This window comes from Zosterops lateralis, assembly GCF_965231275.1.
Source record: "Zosterops lateralis genome assembly, chromosome: 7".
In the NCBI taxonomy this organism is placed as follows: Eukaryota; Metazoa; Chordata; class Aves; order Passeriformes; family Zosteropidae; genus Zosterops; species Zosterops lateralis.
The window spans coordinates 19,234,013-19,252,592 of NC_139767.1; the positions used below are offsets into that span (position 1 = coordinate 19,234,013).

The 18,580-nt window shown below is 36.6% G+C and overlaps 1 protein-coding gene across 1 annotated transcript in view; it reads left to right on the plus strand.

Annotated features, from left to right (window-relative positions):
- Positions 1-381: 381 nt before the first annotated feature.
- Positions 382-18,580, plus strand: part of LRP2 (LDL receptor related protein 2) — a gene marked incomplete at its 5' end in the record, with an annotated part of 115,204 nt that continues 97,005 nt past the window's right edge. The window contains 5 exon segments of the mRNA XM_083864833.1: positions 382-428; positions 430-497; positions 500-581; positions 583-692; positions 16,772-16,879. Coding sequence (XP_083720959.1) covers positions 382-428; positions 430-497; positions 500-581; positions 583-692; positions 16,772-16,879 — 415 coding nt within the window.

Here is an 18,580-nt window from a genome sequence, read left to right on the forward strand (position 1 = left end):
TATCTGCTAAGAAAGTGCAAGAGTAGGTTTTATCCCTACAGATTTCCTTTCTTAGTATTAATGTGAGGAGTACTAAGTTCTAAGCTTTACCTCTGCATTGATGAATAGATGTTGGATTTTTTTTCAGAGTTACCAAAAATACTTTTTCTTATTTGGAGCTTGCCTTTGGGACACTAAAACTTGTGACATATTTCACTTGCCACCTGCAATTCCCAGAACTACTCAAAATAGATGAGCACGTTAAATACAGCACCAATGGACTCTGATACGAAGTCAGCAAAGTGCAGGGTCTTGGAAGCATCCTGGCTATCCCGCAAAGTGTGGAAGGAGGGGCAGAGGCAGCCGGTGGCTGCAGGGCCTGGAGCAGTGCCTGATTCCCTCATGCTGGTTCCGGGGCCGCCGGGTATAAAGAGCTTTATGCAATGTCTGGAGGGTGGGAGTTTATAGAAAACGCGATGTCTCAACAGGCGAACACGCCTATCTTCTGCAACTAGCAGGATAAGAAAAAGACACCAGGCTCCTTGTGCTGCTGCTGTGCAGATCAGCACCCCGGAGTCCAGGAGCCAGCTTCTGAGGAAGCTGGAGCATCCCAGCCCAGATGGGACCTCACCATCGGATGGATGGAAGAGCAGCAACTGCTTGCAAACTGCTCATATTATTCGCTGCATGCATAATGCAGGGCAGTTGCCAAGGTAAGCACTATGCTCCAGCCTCTCCGGAATGGGAATTGCACGGCAAGGAGCACATCCCTACTCCGGGGACTTTTATAAGAAAAAGACCAAGTGCCTGAAAGTAGAGGGTTAATGGGCGCTGATTCAAGGAGTTCTTTCTAATAGCTAGGGGAGACAGTTGGCTCTTTCCAGGAGTCATTTGATGGAGTCGGTTTCTCTTGTGGAAAAGTGAGTAGCGCCTTAAAAATACTGCAAACACCACCGACTCTTTCGCTTCACTTCATCTTGGTTTTAAGTTATCCTAGGATGCTTCCTTTGATTGTTTTTCTGATTTGTGCAAACTCTTTTTTCCCTGGTTGTGTAAGTCAGCATCACACAAATGTGACTAAATTTTGAGGGACATCTCAGATTTTGCAACTCCACGGTCTAAACTAATGGTTTTACAGAAATGCAAGCAGGCAGGTTTTTCTGTGGGTCCTGATTACTGGCTGTGAATAAGGAAAAAAACAAACAAACAAACAAAACCCCATCCCAGACTTTTTGCTTTTTTTCTTGCGATCTTTGTGCCTTTCTTGCTACTAAAATAAGGGTGGCTTTGCAGAGCAGAGTTCACCTGCATTCCAAGAGCTGATTTGGTTACCACTGAAATTGTACCCAGAGTTGTTTTTGGTGAGGAGTGCACAGGCTGCAGCACTTGCACGTAGACAGGTTGGGCCGGGGGTAGGGGTAATGCATGGACATGCTTGCCTACGTGTGGTATATGCAGTCATTTGCAGAAGGCTGTAAGAATGAAACAGATGCTTAGTCTGGAGCACAATAAGCTCCCCTCAGTCGGTCTCAGACGCAGATTTGAAGTTGAGAGAGGGAGAACTTTTTCTCTGGGCTTTACTGTTGCTAGGCGACATGGAGGAGCATGTGACTGGCGGAGCAGGCTGAGTGTCGCTCCTCCAGTACTAATCTGGCTGCTGGGGATGGAGTAGCCCGAGTCCTCCCTCCGGCCTGTGACTGCAGCCGATCTTCCTGCCTTCGCCCTCTTCACGCTGTTTAATTGCCTTGCATTAAAAATCAAGCCTCTCTTGTTGGGCAAGAGTGGCTGAAGTGCATTTCCCCCGCCCCGCGTATTGACCTGTAGTCCTGCTGTTCTGTATGTGCCTGTGTGTTACGTGTGTGTTCAAATTGTTAATCTGCTTTCTTTGCTCAACTCTTAGTTTAAGCTCCTTAGACAGAATCAACTGAGTAATTATACAGCAACTGCTGCTAGCAGCTCCCACTTAGGAACAGGGAAATGAGAGATAGCTAATGTGCTGGAGACCTGCAAAAACTCCAGCCAAGGAGGTCACACTGGGCAGAATTAATCCTATGCACTATTATTTTACATTGGATAGAATGGAACCTGCAGTGCAGATCAAAAACTTGTGGTTTTGTTATAGAGCTGCTTGTGATTGTCCAGAATGTATCTGATAAATGACAAGACGGAATAAGCAGAGAGAGGCTTGGAACTAGGCAGTAGAAGTACAGATTTTTTTTACTTTTATGGTGTTCCTCCCCCTCTTTCTCCCGATCTCCCCTCCCCCTTGCCTCCATAGTAGAATAACTATGGAAATCAAACTTTCTAATTTTTAGTAATGGATGACTGATACTACCAAAATGCCTGGATAGCAACTTTGCCTGCACTGTGATTATGATAGTAAAATATTTGTTAACCTTAAGTTACAGTTCCTTGAATGTTGAGATCATGTCAGACACTTATTTTAAAAAGAAAATTTGGAGAACCATGAAAGCAATCCCAAGCCTTAAAAGGAAAATGGTGAAAATCTATTATCTTGCCTAAGCCTCAGTATTTCCAAAGGTTGCTTCACTGATGTTTTTTGAGATTCTTATTGGCAATATCTGAGTGTTCCCAGTAAAAGACGGATGTTTCTAGAAGAATTTCACCTAAGCACTTGCTAAAATGATAATACTCTTCCTTAATTTACCTAATTCTAGTTTTACTGAGAGTAAACATAGTGCTCATAAATGGAATAAAGACGCTGTTTTGTAATTGCCAGCAGTATAGGGCCTGTTTGTCTGACCTTTACTCTATAGGTCTTGTTGCCTGTGGGGTAATTGTTGTCAGAAAAAAGTGTAACTGGAATCTAAATAGTAGTTAAGTGAAGATAGAGTCAAGCAGGAGCATCACAAGACTATTGCTCATGTTTGTTTTGAATATCAAAGTGCTTCAAAACTCAGTCATTAACTAGAGACAATGGATGGATACCAAATTTCATTTGCATCCTGAATCTCTGTAATGATAAATCATCAGCTTGATACATCCCAGGCAAATATGACTAAAATTTGTTGCCATTATGAGGTCTCTATTAGTCTGAGAATGAAGGCTATTCTAAGAATGAATATGTTTAGTGTGATACAATATATCAGAAATCACAATGAACATTTGTATGAAGTGTGGCAGGCATCAAGAAATAGGTATGGTAAGACCAAGTAGAGAAGAAGTACAGGAGTTCTTTCTGGAAGTTGTGGAGAAACATGCTTTTCCATAAGGCATTGTAATAGTTCTATCTCCAAATTAATAGTTTAGTGGTTTTTAGGAATTTTCTTCACTCAAAATGATTTAATTTGTCTGTAGGATGATGTACAGTGACATTGCTACAGGCAACAGGTTAGAGTCACTATTCATACTTCCTTGTACAGCGCTGCACAGTTTGAAATGACAGAGAAACCTGTCTGTAAGATTCCAGCCCTGCCAAAACCTGGAGTTTGAAGACTTGAGTGACTGGGGACTGAGAATTTGGAAGTAATGAGAAGGAAAAAAGGATGACAAGAAATATGACTATACTGATGCATTTCTGACATACAATTTACCGGGTTTTGTCCATTTCAGTGTTCATTATCCTGCACTAGTACAATTTTCTTGGTTTCTCTTGGAGATATACTCACACAAAATCAAGAACAAAAATTGCACTGAGTGTCCATCTACCTGGCTTCTAAACTGGCCCAACAATTTAGAAGTATCTGTCAGTGAAACACATTATAGTCTTCTCACATTTTAATGAGTTTTTCTGTGCACTAACAGGGATTTTGTTCTTTTTTTTTTCCCTTTGTTCTGTTTAATGAATAGCCCACTTCTAGTACATTTCTTGAATTTTCTTAATAATTCACTTTTTTCTGTATTCTGTTCAGTAAAGCATATCAGGTATTTGCAAAGTAATCAGCTAAAGCAAAGAATGGGTCAAACCCCAGAATTCTAGTTAAATATTGAAAGCAGTAATTGGATGGCACCTGGTTAGATTTAGGTTCTATGCCAAATGCTAGAATTACAGTAAATAATTAAGCTACAGGAGTGAAGACAAACAGCGACAGAGCATCCAAGGAGATTTCAACTAAGATAAATGTGTGATGTGTGTGATGCTTCTATTTTCCTGTAAGACAACCCAAAACCTTCTTTCATAAATTGAGCTGATTGGAAATTTGAGCAATGAAATCCTACTTTAATCCAGATTTACTTGCCATGTGTTTTGCAGGAAATAGCAAAGATTCATTTGGGGGAAAGGTAGGCTGCAATTTCATCACAGCCTTTTAATTCTTTTCCTTTTGGTCTTCCTGAGTTGACATGAAATCACTGGTACTGTTTGGAGCCTTTCTCCTCCATGCACCTTCTTGCACTCTTCTAATTCTTTAACACTGAACCTGGAGGCTCTTCTAAATCTAAATACTCATCTTTTTAATTGAACAGTAAGCAGGCACATTGTAGACATAGTTTATTTTATCTATGTTATTGGATCCATTCAGTCTTCTACAATACTTACTTTTAGATCTGAGTGGTCATGATAACTTTTCAGATAGACAAATATGACACCTGAATCAGACTGTACTATCACTTTTTAAAGCAGGAGTTGTATCTCCTGTTTCCGAGCTCTGCTTAAAACATACTGGAACCACATGGCACTTTGGATGTTTCAAAGGAAGTTACACTTTCTAGAAGTAGTCACTGTTGGAAAACATTAAAGGTCCCTTCTAATTAAGGATCTACAGGTTGACATCTATTTAAAGAGAAGTGGATGTTTTTATTCGACTTTGACTAATTAGTGATGAAAATAATTTGTCCGTTTCTTTTTAATAGCTTACACTGAATGGGGCAGATAAAAGAGCTGTTTTTAAAATTATTTTAAACTAAAGTGCTTCTTTATATAATTCGATAATAATACACTGTTCTTAAAAATACCTTGAGCTGTTTCTAGATGAAAGAATAACAAGGTTTCTTCTGAGTGGTGCAATTCTTTTAATTTCAAAGAAATTACATTGAGTTGTACTGATCTAAGACAGAACATATGAATCAGTGAGGAGTAAGCATCTATTTAAATGCTTTTTATTGTTTGAGATCCATTTTGAATCCATTTTGTTATGATAATGTTAATTTTTAACAACTTTTTTCTCCCTTGACTCAGTAGATTTATAGAACAGCTGAAAAAAAATTAAATTTAATGAGTAAGCATAGACCTGTTTAAGGAAATGGATAGCCCTTAGTGTATTCCTTAAGCTTTTACTGTTGGTTTCAGGGGTTTTAATGTTTTCTTTGTTTTGCAATGCTTAAAGTGGATTAGAGATCAAAGGATCACTGTTAAAAGTTTTGTTTTGGATTAATGAAACGACATATGAAAGTTCTATTTCTATGACCTGTTCTATTTTATAATTTTAGCATGAATAAGTTGCCTTTGTTTTACAATCAAGAAGCCAGATCTTCAGCAAAAGGGCACTGTTTACAGCAGCAGTGTGCCTGCCCAATTATTTTCCTGCACAGCCAGGTCATGATACTACACCCTGCTGAGTCAAGACAGAGAATAGGGAATTGGAACTCCCTTTAATGGGGATTGCAGGGTCATGCTTTTGTGGATTGAGAAGGCTGGGGCTTTGGTTGTGTTCTGTGGCTCTGTGGCATTTCTTAAAAAAAAAAAAAAAAAAAAAAAAAAAAAGGCCACAGTCCCCAAGATATCCCAGGAACCGGTACATCTGATGCATTCACTAATGTATTTATAATCTAGGTAATGGTTTTTATCTTCAGAAACCATGGTGCACATTATCAAATAAATATACCATAGAAAGTTCAGTTTACTTTGAGGAAGTATAAGGCCTGTAGAACTGGAATACAGACATATATGAATAACCCTTCCCAGATTTGTCCCAGAGAATAACTACTGTGTAAAGTTCATATCATTCAATACCCATTTTGATCTGATCAAGCCCTTGTCATACCTTGTCATCTAAGGGTAGAGTTTCATGAGAAGTGATGAGTCCCATGAACAGTTAGCTCACTGCTCCTGGGAGGAGGATGCTCCCACTTATCTTCCTTTCCTTTTCCAATGTCCCATGCCTGTGTTGCTGACAATTTTGGGTTTTTGGTACTTCCTTTGTGCCCCTGCTTATTGGACCTTCTCTGGGCTGCTTTCACTTAGAAACCTGTGGGAAAAATAAACCAGATTTACGAAATTATGGGTTAGGGATTTTGAGCAGCATGCTGAAAGAAAGGCCTGGTAGTTACTGGAGTTTGTAAAAGAAAGGGGCCCTTGGCATCATGTACAAGGAGAGGTGTTAGAAAGAGGGTGAGAAAAAGACACTCCATTTTCCTATGGTAAGTCAGGCTGGCCATGCAACCACTGTCTAATGTTACTGCTAAAAATCTTACCATGCTGCTAACAAGAGTAGTCCTATCAAGGCTAGAATGAGCAAGTGTTAGGCTGCTGGAAACCCTTTTATAAAGTTGTCTTGGGTAAATGGATGGTTTGACTTGAATGGGGCTTCTCACATGTTCACTTTTGAGCAGGCTTGTAGGGCTGTTCTCAACCTGCAGTGTAATATGTGAATTGGATGATAACCAAGCACAAGGAGTGTTGCTGCAGTTATTGTTGGCCTTCTAGCTGTATTATTAAAAATTGCTTTTAGTACTGCAAGGTCTAATACTTTTTAAAATCATTTCATGTGAGACAATCTCCAGTCTGAAATGAGTGACAAAGTCTGTGGTGTTTTCCATAAGAATATTTGAGCTGTGTTTGTTAGCTCTGCAGTTATTAATTTTCTGTATGAAGTCAGCCACAGAATGCACTTTAAAGCTTCACTAAAAATGGGTGCAAACCTTTTTATTTGTTGGCCTATGTAACTTCTTCTAATAGGAGTTAGGAATTCTCAGAGACTTAAATCCTGTAAGACAGTAGAGGAATGGAGAGCCTCAAATGATCACCCTGTTAAAGAAAAAGTCTTGCCTTTAAACAGCCTGTGTGGAGATACTGACTCTCTGGACAGAAATGTAACAGGTGTGGTTGCAATCTTCTCCTAGCAGACATTGTGAAAGACTGATGGAAAAGTGTTGCTATGAGGAGGGGATTACAAGTTAAAGATTGCAGACCTGTGGCAAATGCCTGCAGTCCTCTGAGCAATGTGATTTGTATGCTGTGTGTTACCATTGAGATACTTGGGAGACAGTGGATGCGTTTCCTGTATTTTTTTGTGCTTGCTTCTGGATGTAAGGAAGGACACAGGGTGCAGTATGGATATGCTTTTGTGTTTCCAAGCATGTAACGTGTAAGGATTCATGCAGCTATACCAGCTAGAGAAGTTCTTCCCTACTACTAACCTCTGTGTCTGGAATGCTGCTTAGGGTAGCTAGCTAATGTAATTTAAAGAATTATTTAAAATATTATGCCCAGCAGCCACTAATGAAGGGAAGTTACAGCAGAATCAAGCATCCTTTAAAAGCCAAAATGGGTGAGTAAATCTGAGAGTTACAGAGTTTGGATACTGAGGGAAATTATAGGTAAAACGCTTCCATTGGGGTTGACAGGAAGAGCAATATTTTAGGAGAAGATGATATTTCTTGTATTTCTCTTCTTCTGATGAATTCAAGAGCTGTTTTTTAATGTGGCATAGTCATTAGCATTACTATTTGTGTAAAAGGATTTCTTAAATTATTCTTTAAACCAAAAACTAGAAAAGTACTAATTAGTATTACTATTTGTGTAAGAGGATTTATTAAATTATTTTTTTAAACCACAAACTAGAAAGAAAATATGCTATACTTAGAAATGAAACAGCCAAAGGGTGATTTAATTCTTACTGTTTTCCGGTCCTTTAAAATAAAACTGCATTTTGTATGTGCACATCAGTCAGAACAACATTGTTGTTTCAGTTCAGGTGATCCTGGCAGGAGGTGTGCAACTAGATGATCTTTAAGGTTCCTTCAAACCCAAACCGTTCTATGATTCTATGATCTGTCATTTATTCAGGTCTGGCTTGACATGTGGAATTTCCTTTTTGGGAAGCTTGGTAAGGAGTGACCAGCCATTAGCTGCTAACTGAAACAGAGTCACTACTGAATAATGTGTAGTGTCAATGCATCCAAAGGAATACCTGTAGTCCCCAGTGTCATGGGCAGTAGTAAGCAGCATTAGAATATCTATTAGGGCGCACTAGATGCTTGTAGCATGTGGTCTGTCTATTCTGTACTGCCATGTGGGTTCTGCTTTTCTGACAATGTTCCCACACGTTTGGTTTGCAATGAGTAACTGTTGCAATTTTTGGAATTTGTGCAAAATGACAAGTGCCCTGTGAAGCTTTGGGGCACAGCTTAAATTGTCTTCTTCTTTTTTAAATCTAGAGTCCTAGTATGGTATGATGCTAAAGAATTTTGTTATGGATATAAGTTCTGTGGTAGGAAGACGGAAATAGCTTTCATTTTATGTGCTTATCATGTTTATTATCTGAAAGGGAAAGTGGCTTATTTTTTGCATGGCAGGTTTCATTTAATAACTTGTAATATAAAATTATAGTAAGGTTTATAATTTAGCAAAATGTTATATATTGCATAGCTATTTTCATTCTAGCAATGATACAGAAAAGAAATACAAAAATGACACAATTTCACTGTCACTAACTGCAGGAAGGCTCTTACTGAGGCCAGTTCCTAGTGCTACAATGACTCATCAGCTTTCAGGAGAGCATGACAGAATTGAATGCAGGTCATCATCTCAGCATGTGGTCTAACTTTGAGAAAAAACAGCATAGTGGTTGGAAAAATTATTTCAAAAACTGTACAGATCTCAAAACAATAAAAGCTTCCTCAGACAGTTGTTTTTATCATCTGCTACTGCATCTGTCTGACTTTCTCAGTGTTCTCTCTAAGTTGTTAAGGCACTATTTTTTTTTCCCTCTCCACTTTCCACACACTGTGTAGTAGTAAATACTTCTTAGTCTTGAAGATTTTCCTCTTTTGGTCATATTCCCCCCCACCTTCTCTTACCCAATTGTTATTCTACAGCAGCCTTGGGGCTATTAGCAAGATTCATTCTTATGAAAATGCTTGGGATGCTTCCTTCTGTGAGTAACTGAGGCTGTCTTTATTTCTACGGTGTTTGCATGTTCTTCTTCCTCTTTATGTCATATGGTCAATTAGAACAGATTTTTGCATACTTAATGTGCCATTCATGAAAAAGAAGCTACTAAGATTTAGGAGAGCTGGGATGTGTATGCTTCCCTAGAGATCCACAGTGCTGCTTCACTTCCCCAGCTAACACAATCACAACTGATTTATGTGGATTGAGACACCTAATGTCAAGACAACTGGTTGGGGTTATCCAATTGAAGGCAGAACATGTTCTTCACATATAATGTCTGTAGCACATTTTTATATTGAGAAGGCTAATCTTTCAGCAGCACTGCAAGTACTGGTTCTCTTGAATTTGGCTGTACAGATAATAATTTTATGTAAATCTATAAGGAGTACAAATAGTTTTTGTTATTATCCTCCTGGAAAGTATTTTACATACAGTTTAGATTAATGAAGGTGTCCAAAAAAAAATTAATGGCTTACCCTCAGTTATCACTGAAGTACAAGAAATTTGTCAGTGACTTAAATGAAAGAAGGAACTTGGTCTGTTCAATATAAAGAATATTTACTTTATCAGTAGAAAGGTGTATCACCTCCTGTCTGTTAGAATTAGTCCTTGCTTAAAAGGATTATTTCTTATTCCTATCTTGTTATAGGACTAAAAAGATAGTAAAAGTTTATTTGTTGCTTTAAAAAAAGTGAGTTGAAACAAGATTATAAAGAAACCTAATTTTTATAATTTTGTTTGTAGTACAGTGTGATGGAAAAGGTACATAGTATGGATATGTACTGTTTGTGAGCATGTATGATAAATAAATTGTCATGGTTTTAAATTTAGAAGGTTGGGTTTTTACATTTAGGATCAATGTAAATAACTTCAAAAGATTGAATATCCTATTTTTTTTTTACTTTTCCCAGAATAATTGGTTTGAAAGTGGTAATGTAGAAACCGTTGTTATTTTGTTCTGAATACCAGAGTCTTGAGGAAAAAAATAGAACTAAGATTTTTTTTTTTTTCCTAGGAGGTCTATATGTGGTATATATTAAAGAAAAGAGAGCTTGTTCTCTTTATTGGCTCAGGCTTAAACTTGAAAAAAAAAAAATTGAATAGATTTGTTAAGAACTAATTAATAAACTATTTCCATTTTCATTAAGCTGTTTGCATTTGCTGTTTTTTCAATTAATAAAACTGAAATAAGGTAGAGGAGATGAGGATTATGAATATCTTTAATGTTGCTAGGAAGCATTTACAGTGTCATTCCTTTGAACTTGTTATCTACAGGAGACCTGAACCCTTTTTTCTTTGCAAGAAAGCTTTCCTGCTTAGTTTCAGTAGATTAAAATCCTGAATTTCTTTAATTCTTGGATTTATATTGGGGCATTAACAAAAATTAATTTATAGTTATATTAATTTATAACTGAATTAACTGAAAACAAATAGTTTAACATTAAATACAACGATTTAAAGTATTTTTATAAAAGATTTTGCATGTGAACATTATTAAAATGGTATTTGATGCTTTAGTTTTAATAATTGCTTTAGTTGACAAGTATCTGTATGTTCAAGAACATGCAGACACAAAATGCAGAATATAATGTAGATTTTGCTGGGGTGTTTTCCTGCTTGGCAAGTAAAGGCAAACCATAAAAATATGCTGATGCTGCAAGGAAACATGGTATTTCTACGTCCATAAAGAAAGACAATATTTTCACTTTTGGTTTTGAATTTGAAAGTGCTTTTTAAAAAAAGTCAGTGAGTAAAAATTTCGAATGCATATATTAGAACTTACCTGTCAGAGTAGAACTTGTTTATTACAGTTTCTGATACTCATCATTGTGCTGAACACAGAATGTGGTTTACTCAAAAGTGAGTCCAGGTGATACTGATGAGGAATCACATCTTTTGCTTCCAGGTCAGTCCTTTATCATTTCCATCACTGCTCCCTGCCTCCCACCCCCAAATAACCTCATATGTACCTTGTTTTTTTGCTGTCTAATAAACATACCAGCAAAAACCAGAGTGTGCCTCTCATGTATTATGACTTTTTTTGCGTGCTAACAGATTAAAAATAGAATATGAATATGTGTTGATGAAAGGAAGAACAGGCCCAATTGGCCTCTTGACATCAGTGCACCCCTGGGAGTTCAAGAGTCTGTTGTATTTATGCTGCAAACTATCTAGGGTAGGGCTCCTTTTGTTACATGACTGTACAGAGCAAGGCACAAGGAGTTCTTGATCAGATGCTGAGTTTGTAGATGCTATTTTACTACTAATAATCTTGTTGTATATTATTGGATAATAATTCAGTTAAAGAAATCCTCCACTTCCTTTTAACAATGTATTGCTGTATATCTGGCACTTCTGAGCTTTTCTGCTTCAGATTGTCCCTTGACTAGTCTTCTGTCTGCCTATCAATCTATCTATAAAGATCTTGCAGTCATGTGAAATGGGTGCAGCTGCACATTTGTACTGTCTTTTCGTTGATATTATCAGGAAAAATTATTTCTTTAATCTAATTTAGAGATATGTAGGTACAAAATATGTTTTGTGTTGCAAGGGCTTGAAAACTGCAGGTAAACATTTTACTGCTTTGTGTAATACCTATAAATGTTTGTGTGGTCTGTGTTTTCTTTAAATCTGAATCGTTTGTATTAAATGTAATGAAATTTAAAGAGTGTAGAAAGACTGAAGATTAAATACCATGTCAAGATACGTGGAAGTTAGCATGATTTCATCAGACTCTATTTTTCTTATCTATTAAATAATATTTGTTCATTCTCCTATTATAATTGCTAGCAGAGTACTGCTTTTCAGTATCATAGGGCATTGATTGAAAATAAGCTAAGGTTTTTCCTAAATTTTTAATTTCCCTTACTTCTACATTAGAAGGAACAGAGACGGAATTTCCAGAGGTTCAGCCTTCCCTACCCTGATCATTCCAATACCTCAGGCTGTTTGACATGCAATTAAGCTAGGCAAAAATCTGACAACAAAGTGTATGGAAGGTGATCCTTCAGGATTCTTTTACCTGCAAGGGCCCTAGAGTAGGCTGCTCTATTTGGGGGCCAAATGGGAAAGAGAGTACCCTTTTTTGGAAGCCAGAAAGAGAGAAAAAAAGAGCTTGCCACTTATTTTTCTATTTGTAAATTTTGTGTGGGAGAGGTTTGTAATGCACAGTCTGTTTGCATTTACTTGTTGAAAACCTGAAGATGTATTGCAAGTGGAACTGCTCTTTGAACTGTTGAAAAAAATACTGCCTTGAAGAACATTACTCTTTTAGATGCAAATAAATCTGTTGAGAATGTTGATTCCTGAAGTGTAAAGTAATTGCACCAGTGTAAGTTTGATTTCTGAGTGGACAGTTTGAGAGTAGTACAATCTACCCTGGGCTTAATACATTCCTCATTACTTTAAATTCTTTATTCAGACTTTACTGCTAAAGAAGTGTTAGCAGTTCCAGAGCACAAGGAAGGAAGAATGAATGAGGGATTTTGGCCTATTCTGTGTAGTCAGAATGAACAGTCATGGCCCTTAATCTATGGATGACAAATGTAATTCAGAAGATGTGCAGAGTTAAAAGCGTGAGGGACTGCAAGGTTAAATGGACAGGTAGAAAATGTAAGAGAAGAATACAAAAGACTGGAAGCATTCAGGGAGGAACTGCAAGGAGTCAAAAGTAACACCGAGGGGTGAAGAGTAAGGCTGTTTTTTTCTATTATAAACCAAACATAACTTTCTGGTTTTAATACAAAAGGATTGAATTTTAGCTTTAATTCTTAAACTATATGTTTCTACACAAAATGGAGCCCAGTGGAGGTTGAGAGGGTGTAGTGGACTGCCTTCCTGTTGAAGACTGTAATCCTGTAGGTTAAAGCATTGTGCTGTGAAATGTGTGATGCTATTAACCTCCCTCTCTTCTGATGGAATTCCCTGTGACTTAATGTGACATTGAGTAATGTTCATTAGTTGTGAATATTGACTACCATCCTCTAATGGCAGTGCGGTTTGTCTTTGGCAGTGGTTTACCATAGGATACTTCATTCATACAGGCAACAACTGTTGCAGAAAAATAAGGTGAATAGTGGTAGAAGATACACTCATTTTTAATAAAGTAAAAGTGAAAAAGGGTACTTTGTTTGGTTAGTAATTTGCTCAATCTTTCCTGTGATAAAATCACTACCATGTTGTTCTATTCCAGTGGAAAATGACTACCTGACAAAATCTTTCTACAAGTAGATTTCCCAGAGCTAGTAACATAAGCCTTCTTGTTTTACCTGGGCAAATTCTGAATCTGAAACATCCACTGAGAGTCTCTTACAAGAGAATCCCAGACACAGAGAACAATATAAATTCCAGTGATCAGGTTAGCACGAAGCACCAAGATTGTAAGTAAAACAAGAAGTTTGGAGCTAGTGGTTTGGTCTACATTTTTCCAGTGATGCTTCTGATCTTTGCTTTGCAATTTCAGTATTAGACTCTTTTCTATTAAAGCCAATATAATATATTTGTTATTTCTTTGGTGTTTTCCTGAATATCAAGCAGTTGAAACAGATTTTAACTTTCAAAATTATTTTGTTAATTCCAGAGATTCTTCTTTATGTATATATGTTCTGGTGTGATTGCTAAGGTCTGCCATGCATTTTTTAGTAGTGCTTTAATCACAGTCAGAAGACTGAAACTGAACTATAGTAATAGTAGAGTAACACTAAAAATTGAATAATTTCTGAAACTTGAACTTGAAAAGTCACCCAGATTCTGTTCTATTAGCAAATTGTAAGCATGAAAATGAAGACTGATTACTTTATTGCTCATTTTTAAACTCAGTGGTTATTTCCTTCCTATCAGCATTTGTTAGAGTAAATCTGAATTTGTATGGAAATTAGCTCATTAGTATTATGTTTTTTGTAATATCTGACTGATTAATGAGCTGCCTCACCATTTAAAAAAACCACAAAAATTTATTGAAAAGAAAACCTTCCATAAAATTACTAGTGAATAATTCTTCAGTGAATTGAGGCTTCAAATAATATCAATAAACAAGCAAATACCCCTTGTTTTCTGACAGTCCCTGCTCTCCCTGAAACCCAGGTGCTGCAGGCTCACATTGCATAGAATATACCAAATCTGGTTATTGCTAACATGGTTATTTTTCTTTCATTCTGGTTATTTCTCCTGGGTATTTGTAGCAGTAACTTTGTAATCGTGTATTTTTCCCCTGATTACCTTCTCCTTTATCAAAGTTAGAATTGTTTAGGCTCACAGATGAAATACCAGCTTTTTAGAACCTTTTTGAAAAGTGCCCTTGATACTGCGGATCACTTTTACTTCTTTCATATTACTGTTTTTCAAAGATTTGTTTTTTAAAATGAATTTACATAATTATCTGCTAAGTAATTTTCTTTGTTGTAAAGGTAATATAAAAAAGTGATAATTAAAGCATTAGTCTTTCATAATATTTGTAGGTGTTTCAGAGCTCTTTGCCTTCAGTTATAAGTAAGCACAGCAGATAACATTTTAAAGCTTAATGCCATTATTAAATGAATTATAACAGATCTGCTGAAGAATAAATGGACATTGATGGTGCTTACTGTCTATAGGTGTGAGCATCTTAAATTATAATTCTGAAAAGTATTGTAGGGAGTAGCAGAACTGTGTGACTTGCAGGTTTTCTGTTAACATTCAGTTATCATTTCTGGTACTGTACAAAGACTGTGTGTTTATACTGCTTTTAAAAAGGTTTATCAGTGTTATCGCCTCATTTTAATCACTATAAGGGTATGTTTAACTAGAAGATAGGCAGAATAAATTATTGTTGTACATAGTGCTTGAAATTTTTTTAGCTAGTTATTATTCAGAGATAATATACAATTATTCATATTACTTGTTTATGAGCATATTTCATTAAAAATTCTAATCCTGTGGTTGGAGATTTGATTCTATATTGTAACTTCTTTTTTTTAAGTAAGTGACTATGAATATTTTTTGAATAGCCATAATATACTAAATATACAAGAAGATTTAGTATTTGTTTTGCATAGTAATTGCAACTGATAAATGGTGGGTTATATGTTGTGTTTTTAGAGTTTTAACTGCTAATCTCATATGAAAATGTTGCTTTGTAGGGCAAAATTCAGGGAGAGGGCCTGGGATTCCAGAAAGAACTTGTACATTCCTTCAGGGCATTTTTGCAAGGGAGGTTGTTGTGTTTTAAAGGTAGTTGATAAGAGACCTGCACCACCAACCCCAGACCTGCACCACCAACCACCATCATGCATTAGTCTATAGAAGGTATTTGGGTGAACATACTCCTGTACCACTCCGTACCACCATTTATCCAAGTGAAATTTTTGACCATTTGCAGGATACATTATAAATCAGGGTGTCACTACCAGACAATCAGATTTGAACATTCCTTGCATAAAGTAGCTTGCCTATATCCCTGAGGAATACATCACTTAAGTGTGTTTATGTGACAGTGTTGATATGCCTGGTTTTACATGAAAGTTAGGTAGCATGTTATTTATGTCATCATGAATTCACAAAATAGGTGATTGTGCTTTATGTGTACTGAGGTTATCTTCTCTGGACAAATCACTCAGAATAATTGAAAGATATAATTTTATTATATGGTTATTAATTTAATCAGGAAACAGGATTTTTTTTAGAATTGGACTTCGCTATTACCTCAGTTTTTTTTAGTGTTCCCCTCTCTGAGGTGCTGACAACAGATTAACACAAAACAGAGCTCCGTTGAACCTAATTATGTTGTAGCTCGTTGTTTTGAGGATCTATAAAACTGTTTGCTCCCTTTTTATGAGGCTGTAGTGACAACGAAAGGCCATAAACAGTGCCTTTTCTCTTTCCTACGGGCTGAAGATTTCATTAGTTGACTCTAATAAAGGCCCGATCCAGCTGCCTTTACACCTGGGAATGAATGCTTCTTTATCAGGTCTTAATCCTTAGTAGATCAAGCAGGAGAGAATGACAGCAGGATAGCTTTTGATCAGCCATAAATGTCTGAAAGCTTAATTTCTTTTAAAATTATTTGCTATTCAAATCTTGACTCAAGACATGCCTTCCTGTACTTCAGAGAAAATATTTTAAGTATGAGGGCATTATTATAAAGCAAAACAAAACAGATATTTCTATACTTTCAAGAAGTTACCACTGAAACAACATTTCCACATCGGCTAAGGGGATTATTATTGTGTGTTTTTAAATTCTCATACACTTTGGAGAGCACTAGTGCTTAGCAGTTTTAGCCCTTAGATATAATGTCAAAAAAGATGCCCTACTTTTATTTAAAATCTATACTGCTTGGGAATTTAAAATTGATACATTCCTGCTAAATGGGTTTCTGTAGTGTATGTACTCTGAGACTTGTTTGGGTTATTTTTTCCTTTGTTATAACTATTTTTGTTTTATTTGTATAATACAGAAATGCTAAAATTATTGGAATTTTCTAGCAATTTAGTTGGAGATGTTCTGTAATACTTGAAGATAGTTAAGATAGTTCTTAGCTTTTTTTTTCTTTTTTGTTTGTTTGACTGATTATGTAGAGCTTTTTAAAATATATATACTTCTTACTATTTTTTATTATTTTTTGTATTCTCATTTTTTCTCCATGTTGCAAGGTGGTGGGTAAGCTAGAGTTCTTGATGGATTTCAGTGTCTGTTTTTATGTGTTTGTGCTGCTAAGGTGCCTGTTCCTCTGTTTAACCTCAGGGTGTGAGCGGGGGCAGTTCCGCTGTGGCAACGGTCGCTGTATTCCTGCAGACTGGAGGTGTGATGGGGCCAGAGACTGCTCGGATGACACAGATGAAGCTGGCTGCCGTAAGTGAAACAAATACACAGCAACTCTTTTGTAATAGAAGAAATTAGGAGATTCCAACGTGCTCAACTGTACCTATGGTACAAGAATGAATATTGAATGGGGAGAAAACTGCTAGTTGTTACGAGATACTGCAGAATCTATTTGAGTCATATTCCATGAGCTCATCTGGCTTTTCTACACAGAAAAATCTAGTAGTGCTCAGCTTCTTACATGATTTTAAACTTTTAAAAATCTGACTGTCAAAAAATGCAGTTTCATATTATGACTAATGTTCTAAGTAGATGTAGAAATGTATTGTCTTTTATTACTGTAGTAATCCTGAATATTAGATGTATATACAGCTACCACCAGCATCACTTGTGCTCCAAATATTTGGATTTTTCAGACTCTGGACAACTAACTGTACCTACTGTACCCAAAGTAAAGTCAAGCTTAATTGTCTAGAGTTGATTGTGCTGTGTCAGCAGCTCAGGGACAATGATTTTATTCATATGGACTGTAATATTCATGCACAGAGATTCTCTCAAGCTGAATGGAAAAGTTGTGAAAATTAAGAATTTCCCTCCACAGTCTATTTTCAAGAACTTGCCTTATTTTATCTTCTCAGTTCTAGTGTTCTTTGAGTCTTGTGGGCTGGTGCAATTATCAGCCCACTTACAAGTCAGGCAATTTTTGCCCCTCAGCTGATAGTGAGTGAGATTAATTTATAGCCATTCTTTTTACACTGTTATTATTTATTTACTGCTTGACCCATGTAATAATTGTAGGCCACTGACATGGCTTGGCAGTCTGATTTGTTGCTTAGCACTTTAGCTCCAAAAAAACTAGTGTAGTCCTGGAACAAGAATACCTTTAAATTGGCAAAACAAAATGGTGTCGTCCCATAGCAAGAATGAATATTAGACTTAATTTTTTTGGGTTAATTGTCCTTTAAAAACAGTATGTTAGTATTGTTAAAACAATATGTTAATGTGCTATAGGTATTGGGGCACGTGAATGCCTAGCAAGATTGATTGAAACTGGTCTGAGGTTAAAATCTTACTAAAAGATTATTCTTTGTTTCTTGAAGCAGGACTTAAAACGGTATTCATGAAGAACATGTCTGTAGAATGTGATCAATTTTATCCCTCTAATTAGTTTATTACTGATGTTATTTTGTACTTTTCAACTCTAAATCTACAAATTGTTTTAATTTTCTCCCTCAATGCTTTGGTTAAATTGATAGTTGTGCTTGCATATCACCCCACGAGCACAAAGTGTTTCAAGCTGACTTTGTATTTCTGCAAAAACATAATCCTGAGAACAGAAGTGGTCAAGACCAGAGTCCTGTTTACTGGACTGTGTTGTACTAGGGATTCTTCCAGGAGTATTAACTAGGGATGGAGTAAGCTGTGACACAGTTTCAAACATTTATTTTGATTTTTCTCTTTGATGGTTCCTTATTGTTTGTCTATTTGAAGAGTGGAGCTGGAACAGCAACATTCAGCTTGTTCTGATCTGACCCTCACTTTTGCCTCACGAATTCACAGGGAAGAATCATGACCTTGTTTTGGGAGAGAATGTTCTTACCAGGGATAAAGCAGCTGAGGTGGAGTGAGAGCAATTGAACAGACCCCTGTGGGGAAGCTAGTGTGACTCTACAGAAAAGTGTAAAAAAGGGCTCTGCCAGAGGGCAGTTCAGAACCTGAAAATTTTTTGGG